Source organism: Asparagus officinalis, chromosome 5, assembly GCF_001876935.1.
Source record: "Asparagus officinalis chromosome 5, Aspof.V1, whole genome shotgun sequence".
NCBI classification, from domain to species: domain Eukaryota; kingdom Viridiplantae; phylum Streptophyta; class Magnoliopsida; order Asparagales; family Asparagaceae; genus Asparagus; species Asparagus officinalis.
Window position 1 is genome coordinate 6,495,242 of NC_033798.1, and position 8,460 is coordinate 6,503,701.

Consider the following 8,460-nt stretch of genomic DNA (forward strand, 5'->3'; position numbering starts at 1 on the left):
GGGTAGGCGGCGGCGCGGGGAGGGATCTCAGGGACAAAGAGCTGTTGACTCGCGGCGAGAGTGCGCATGTCTCACGCGGCACAGAGTAAGTGTCTCGCGGCGCTCAGAGGAACCTCGCGGCGTGAGAACGGAGTCTCGCGACGGTGAATCAAGAGGCTCGGTGGGAGAGGACTTCGCGGGGGTCAGATGGGTGGGAGGAGGCGGGGGGAAGTCTCGCGGGCGGCTCAGATTGGAGGGGGAGGACCAGGGGGGGAGGGAGGGGGAATAGAGAGAGGAGATTGGGAGGAAGGGAGAGAGACGGAGAGGAGAGCAAGTCCGAGGGAGGATGTAATGTTTGGCTTTTTTAAAAAAAGCCCCTGCAACGCACGAAACCAGTAGAGCTGCAGCGCAGTACACAGTTTCTCTCTCTCTCTCTCTCTTCTCATCTCTCCTCTCTCTCTCTTCTTCTCTCTCTCTCTCCTCTCTCTTATACTACACGATATATATAGTACTATAGTGACTTAGCCGTAATCATATTATTATATATATATATATGGGTATGTGTATGTTTGGCCCAAGACACAAATTTGGTGGCGTTCAGGGTATTATGTGTAATTATCATTCCCAACACACTCCTAACTCATGTGATTGGGGCCCCAATTCAACATGATTGGGGAGGGGCTAATGTGGGTACTCTCATCCAAGCGTCCATTTTTGTGCTTGGGTCAAGCATAACGCTTCTCGCTCTCTCTCTCTCTCTCTCTCCTCTCGTCTAGTATATAAAATTAGTCTATGCAGATATTATATATCACTATATATATATACTCTTATACCTAGTAGGTATATATATATATATATATAGAAGATAGGAGAGGAGAGAAACTTATGTCAACTTAAGTGGACGTCCACTAAGTTTCTTAGTCATTGATGATCACTTGATTAAGCTACATTATGGATGATCCGCTCCATTGAACTTGATCTACATATTCTAAAATTCCAACACACCTAATTTGGGGTGAACTCATCATGGTTTGACCCTCCGATGAGCCATGTAAAAAGTCCTATTCATTCGAAACCGTTAAAATTGATACGAGTGGATGAAGGGTCAAACCACGACGGATTTACTCCAAATTTAATGTGTTGGGGTTTTAGAATATGTAGATCAAGTTCAATGGAGCGGATAAGATAATATTGACTTACTGAATTTTTTAGTGTAGTGAATCGAGATTCACTTTATTGAATCTGGATTCACTATAGTTGCAGTCAATAGTGTTTCACTGTAGTGAATCGAGATTCACTTTAAGTGAATCTAGATTCACTTTAGTGAATCGAGATTGAACCAAATGTATTGAGATTTAGCAAAGTGAATCCAGATTCAACAAATTAGTGAAACTTAAGATAATAACTTAAGATAATATTGAAACAGTGATCCAAGATTAAATACATACAATCCACAATAAGTATGATCAATTTATTGTATGTTACATAAAAGCTTGAATTATAACTCACATTCTATGCTGTAATCGAAATTCTTCCATTAGCATTCACTACCTTCACAGTATTTTCATATAATCCGAAATAAAACTATGACAAAGCTATTGTTATAAAGTATATTTACATAGAAAAGCAGTTCAACACAAACCAGAGTATTCCATAACATTAATTGACAATGTACTCAATAACTGTAAACTTCAACATTGAAAATTATGCTGATTTCAGAATATCATTTTCTTTGAGATCTTGTGATCTTCCTCGTCTCTTTTTTGAATTTGGCAGTTTCAGCATGGTGCAGTTGGGCTTTCCTGATGACTTCTTTGGCCAATTCATTTGTTGGTTCAGTAAGAATTTGGCAACAGTATATAGACCTCAGTCTATGTAGCTGATTTTTTAATCGCTCCTGTCCATATGAATAAAAGTTCAGTTCAAGATTCAGTAGCTAATTGATGTGCTTTATATTCTAAATTTTATTAATTCAAAAAGACTAAATGTAAATTATCAACACATTATTAGTTTAAACACTTACACCCTCTCTATGAAAACCAGAGTTCCAATTTGCTGTACCACCGCCCATGTAGGTCTCCATATGTCTCATGACAAAAATACCACAATCAAATTTGTTTTCGGCCGTTCTCCACTCCATCTCAAGTCTGTCAGGCGTTAATGTATTTATTTCACTCGCCTTGTGATGTTTTTTGTCTGCCAAATATCTCACAAAATTCTGGTGCTGTTTAATCAAAATTAATCATTGTCACATAATAAATCCAAATTATTATACAGTAATGTTTAATGTAATATACAATTTGTTTTGGTTGTTTATATGGAAACAGTATTAATGACATTGAATCACGATTCATTGGATCTAGCTCGCTAGAATTTAATAGAGTTAGTTCACCTGGACTTACTCTAATGAATCTGGATTCATATTAGTGAATCTGGATTCATTAGAATTAACTATAGGTAGTGGATCGTGATTATGTGATGTGAACACAGATTAACTAGCTATATTGAATCGAGATTCATAGTAAGATGAGAATCCAGATTCACTAACTCTAGTGATCAAAGTTTGAGATTACTAGTTATAGCTAGTGGATCGTGATTACGTGATGTGAACACATATTTACTAGCGCTAATCTGGAATTATCTGACTCTAGAGTTAGCTAATATGGATCGTGATTACGTGATGTGAACACAGATCAAAGTTTCAAGATTCACTAATTATAGTGATCGAGATTCACTAGAGTTAGCTAATCTGGAATTATCTGACTCTAGTGAATTCCAGATTCACTATAGTGAATCTGGATTCACTATATTGAATCTGGATTCACTACAGTGAATCTGGATGAATCCAGATTTACTATATTGAATCTGGATTCACTTATTACTGTATTTTGCCAGTTAATGTTTAAAGAACATACGTAAGGTGGAAAAAACATACCAAACCCTCAGGACGACCTTGGTATTTTTCCTTGTAGTCTGGGCAGTTTTTGCTATTGTCAATCAGCTCCATACTTGGATTCTTTAGCCCATAGCATACAATGTAGAAATGCTCAAACGCATTTATGGGGAAGAAGACCTATTTGTTGTGAAATTTAATAAGAGATTTTACAGATATAGTTAAAATTGGGCTAAAGAATAAAAACATTGTCTTCGAATCTTTACCATATCAATCTCATTAAACTTCATATGTGGATACAGAGCAAGTTGCTCATCCATCCGAGAAGCAAACCGACTCAAGTTGCTCATCCATCCGTGAAGCAAACCGACTGTATCTCAATTCATCATTGGCCTCATCTGTGTGATGAATGTTGCAAAACTGTACAACATAAAACTGGTTAAATAATATGTTACTCAAGTGTTATTTTAAATAAAATAAAGGAAGATACGTACGGTTGTCTCAACATTGCAGAAGAATCTAAGTGGAGAATTTTCGGACTTTATTTGTTCTCTGCTGTTCAAAATATAGGACCAAATGCTGATTACATTTGCCTCAACGTCCTCAGCAGGAATTCAATTTGTCTCCACTTAAAAACCATTTCACTGAAAAAACAGTAACAATATTCAATTTAATAAAGGGACAAAATACCATTTCACTGAAAAAACAGCAACAATAGCGAGTCTCACAACTAATAATAAAATATCAAATAAGTGTTCAGAACTTACAAATTCTCTTCTTCAGCGGAATCATCACCTGAATGCCTTATTTCTCTATGGACCCAATCCCATATGATGCTTTCCAGCTGACTTTGCCTAGCAGTAATTTGGGATACCCTCTGCACCCATGGTGACCGAAGAGACGTTGCAAGCTTTACCATCCTCTTTTCTTTCCCCTTTCCCGCATGTCCCTTATTTTCGGCCACCTGAACTTTCTTACGTTTACATTCATTAACTGCAGCAGCATCTTCAGATTGTTTATCAGTTCTTTGTACAGATTCATTAATGATTTCAGATTCAGAAGCTTTAGCAATCTGAACAACATCAACCATTTCCACTGATTCAGTCTGATCATCTTGTGTCAGCCCAAGAGAAAAACTAGGTTCTTCAGTCTGTGGGGTACTACATTCGCTGATCTTCCGTCTCACTGGTCTGTCATCCTTTTTCATGCTAACAGACTCTATAATCTTATCAACTTCTTTAATAAAATTTGGGGAGACTTGTGTTTGTGGTATCTCCCCTGATATTGGATCAACAACAGGGGAACCATGCATATCTCTACTCATCTTGGTGCTCACATTAGGGGTATCATCAACAATGTTTCCCACAGCTGTTTCATCGTCACAGGTATTTACACGATGTCCCCACCCCTGCACAAGTACATTTGAAAGCTGCCGCGCCTTAGCCGCGGCACCATGGGCTGCCGCGCTTTAGCCGCGGCACCATGGGTTGCCGCGCCTTAGCCGCGGCACCATGTCCTGCCGCGCCACAGTGCTGCATGATAACGTGTATATTGTTCTTCTATTTTGTCTTGAGAGGTGTTTGGATGTCCGTAAACATTTTTTGACGCCTACAAATATCACAGACATTGGTCACCATAAATTATTAACATGGCGATAGACAAGATTCGATAGTTTGAGATTACATTCAATGTATTTGAATCAAGATTCAGTAGTAGTGAATCCAGATTCATTCCAGTTTCACTTCAATGAATCGAGATTCAGTAATAGTGAATCCAGATTCATTTCAATAGTAGTGAATCAAGATTCAGTAGTAGTGAATCCAGATTACATTCAATGTATCTTAATCGACATTCAGTTTAAATGAATCGAGATTCACTCCTACTTATTCGAGATTAAATTGAATAAACAAAGTATTGCAACTTAATTTGCTAACCTTTCTAATTGTATCAACACTTTTAGGAGAGTTTCCAGTAGCACTCTGCATTCGAGATGAATCTGGAAGTTCAACCCTCTCTGTAAATGCACCTTTGCCAAATGAATTTGTTCTTATTTCCTCTGACTGCCTTTCCTTCAAGGCGAAGTCAGTCCATCCTAAAAATGTAGGGGTTGTTCTCTCAACCAACCTCCTACCTTTGAACAGAACCCGATCGGCATAGAACAGCTAGAAAGACGGAGATAAGAAATAAAGCACATCAATTAGTAATCATCAAGTAAAACTACTTTAACTACAGTAATGTAAAAATAAATCAATATTATACAAGTGGCTTACAATCAAGAATGCAAGAGGACCCGTGTAGAATTGTTTTGTCGGGTCAACCTTCCACTTTTTTTGGCTATCTATCATTGAGTCAAGTAATAAAGAACACCAATTGTATTGAGAGCACTGATCAACATTATCACCAAGTACTAGAATCCGTTGGTTGACATACGGATTGCTAAGCGATTGGATAATGATGTTGTGCAAGAGAACCAAGAAATTCAGTTTAAAAAACAGGTTAACATCAGAATTGTGCTTTAGTTTGTCAGACACAGCCCCTGGAGTAATTTTCCAACCAAATCTGTCTGTGAATTGACCCCTCCATTCATCCACCAATGCTGACTTGCCAGTACTGGAAGCTGGTATACGCTTCCTGCCTAGAGGTAATCCCATCACTTGATGTACATCTTCCTCTGTGATACCGATTGATCCTCTGGGAAGATTAAGCGCAACGGATTCACTGTCAAAGGACTGCAGAATCTGGTACCCCAACATATGTGGCAGTTCCTTTAATCCAAATTGTAAAAGACCTCCAAGTCCAGCTAGTCTCACCCATTCTTTTTGGGAGTCAGAGAGTGACAAAACCATATCAGAGAATATCTTTGGAGAGACCCGTATCCTAGTCAACTCCTTAGGTTCAGAACTCTCATTTTTTTTTCAAAAACTTCTGCAGTGACAAAAAAAAGAAAATTAGTACAAATTATCCATCAGTTAATAACAAAAAATGTTCTTGTGAATATCAGGATTCACATTAGTGAATCGAGATTCTCTATGTTTGAGTGAATACAAATTGACTCCACTAAGTAGCTATTCACTTGAGTGAATAGAGATACATCCAATGAATCGCGATTCACTCTAGTGAATCTCGATTCACTGCAGTGAATCTCGATTCACTGCAGTGAATCTCGATTCACTGCAGTTAATCTCGATTCACTGCATTGAATCTCGTTTCAATCAAGTGAATCGAGGAGTTTAAAGTAGAGTGCATATTGCAGAATCCAGACAACCAGAGTTAATCGTTCACAAATGTAAAAAGATGTTTAGTACATTAACCTTTTTCATCTTTTTCCTTCCTCTTGTCATCTGTTCATTGTCTTCATCCCTACTACGCTTTGATGTTTCGTCAGCTGCAGGATTATTTGGGTGTTCACGAGGTCATCGTCAGTGTTGGAGCCACATATTTTTTTTCACAAGCTTCTCCAGTGAGGAAAATATATAATTAGATCAAATTATCCATCATTGAATACCACAAAAAAAATTAAAATTTTTTTAGTAACAACCACCTTTCTCTTCATTCTTCTTGGGTCTGTTCATTCTCTTCATCCCTTGTACGTTTTAATGTTTCCTCACTGCTCAGGATTATTTGGGGGTTGATGAAGTCATCGTCATTGGTTTGCATGGTCACAACCGGTGTTGTCTTTGTTGAGGTATGGTTTTACCTCAACCAACTCAACACATGCTTTTTTTTATTCTTGAACTAGATCGTAGACCTGCTAAACCGATGACATTCATTTTTTAATGATAACAGACTTTGTATAATGCATGGCAAGCCATGAAGGTTTAATCACCTTATTGAATATAGATATTATAATCCATATCGCAATTCATTTGTTACATTTTTTTCAGTGTCTCGTTCACCTCAAACAACAAGGACAAAAGACTGATCATCGTTACAGTTTAATTTCACTGTAGTAACATAAACCATATAATTAGTGAATCGAGATTCTCTATGTTTGAGTGAATACAAATTGACTCCACTAAGTAGCTATTCACTTTAGTGAATAGAGATACATCCAATGAATCGCGATTCACTCTAGTGAATCTCGATTCAATACAGTGAATCTCGATTCACTTGAGTGAATCGAGATTCACTGTATTGAAACGAGATTCACTAGAGTGAATCGCGATTCATTGGATGTATCTCTATTCGAGTGAATCGAGATTCACTGCATTGAATCGAGATTCAGTGGAGTGAATCGCGATTCATTGGATGTATCTCTTTTCACTAAAGTGAATAGCTACTTAGTGGAGTCAATTTGTATTCACTCAAACATACAGAATCTCGATTCACTAATTATATGGTTTAATTTCACTGTTAATATACATAAACCATATATGGTTTAATTAGTGAATCGAGATTCAGTGCATTTAATCTCGATTCACTAGAGTGAATCGCGATTTATTGGATGTATCTCTATTCACTAAAGTGAATAGCTACTTAGTGGAGTCAATTTGTATTCACTCAAACATAGAGAATCTCGATTCACTCAAGTGAATCTCGATTCAATGCAGTGAATCTCTATTCACTCAAGTGAATCGAGATTCACTGCAGTGAATCTCGTTTCACTCAAGTGAATCGAGGAGATTAAAGTAGAGTGCATATTGCAGAATCCAAACAACCATAATTAATCGTTACCCATTTAGAACAAATGAAAACATCTTGCAATATTAAGAAAAACTTAGTTTGTTTTTAACCAGATAAAGGCAAATGTAAAAAAATAAAACCCTAAACTAGAACATGCATCGGTAACATATTATGGGAAAGCTAAAAAAATAAAATAAAAAAGTATTCAACAACATGCAAGTGATTCATGTCTAAATTACGAACCTTTCCCCACTGAATCGCTGAAAAATTTTCAAAGTTTGATAAAAAAATTACATTTTTAATACGAGGGTTTGAATCGTTTTACCCGTTCTTGAAGACGAGGGTTTTGGAGTCTCTGTGTTGTTTTTCTTCATCTCCATAGTCGAAGTGTTGCTGGTCGCCTTCGTTCGATTTGTAATTAGATGATGAAAGTAACCTAAGTTTTGAGAAATCGACGGAATGTGAATAGTTTAGTTCTTGGGGTAAAGAGGAGATGAAACTGTATTCAAAATGTAGTTAAACTGAAACGTTTTTTCTTCGATATTAGTGTACGCCAACTTCTTGTAATTAATTACAGCGTGAAAAATTAAAATTGCTTTTCCTAAATTACCCCTTTTATTGGTATTTTGTCAGCTGATGTTCAATTAATTTCAATTCTGCCATTTTCAATCTTGACCATTGGATGAAATAGAATGTAGGGCTAGGATTGGTTTTTAGTTCTCTAGGTTTTTATTAGAACCTCTCCCTATATATATATATATATATATATATATATATATATATATATATATATATATATATATATATATATATATATATATATATATATATATATATATATATATATATATATATATATATATATATATATATATATATATATATATATATATATATATATATATATATATATATATATATATATATATATATATATATATATATATATATATATATATATATAT

General features: G+C 36.2%; 1 protein-coding gene across 1 annotated transcript; it reads right to left on the minus strand.

Moving 5' to 3' along the window:
* LOC109843406 lies at positions 1,658 to 3,189 on the minus strand. Its single transcript, XM_020412340.1, has 4 exons — positions 3,139 to 3,189; positions 2,915 to 3,052; positions 2,003 to 2,203; positions 1,658 to 1,876 (listed from the first exon to the last, which is right to left on the minus strand). Exons 1-4 carry the CDS (start codon positions 3,160 to 3,162, stop codon positions 1,703 to 1,705), a joined length of 537 nt encoding a protein of 178 aa, XP_020267929.1. The 5' UTR covers positions 3,163 to 3,189; the 3' UTR covers positions 1,658 to 1,702.

What these genes read in the sequence shown, in the direction of transcription:
- LOC109843406 (XM_020412340.1), bottom strand. Translation starts at nt 3,162, where the DNA reads ATGAAGTTTAATGAGATTGATATG. An exon ending in AGTTTAATGAGATTGATATG is followed by an intron (nt 3,053 to 3,138) that starts GTAAAGATTCGA and finishes CACAACAAATAG; the next exon opens with GTCTTCTTCCCCATAAATGC. An exon ending in AAGGTCGTCCTGAGGGTTTG is followed by an intron (nt 2,204 to 2,914) that starts GTATGTTTTTTC and finishes TTGATTAAACAG; the next exon opens with CACCAGAATTTTGTGAGATA.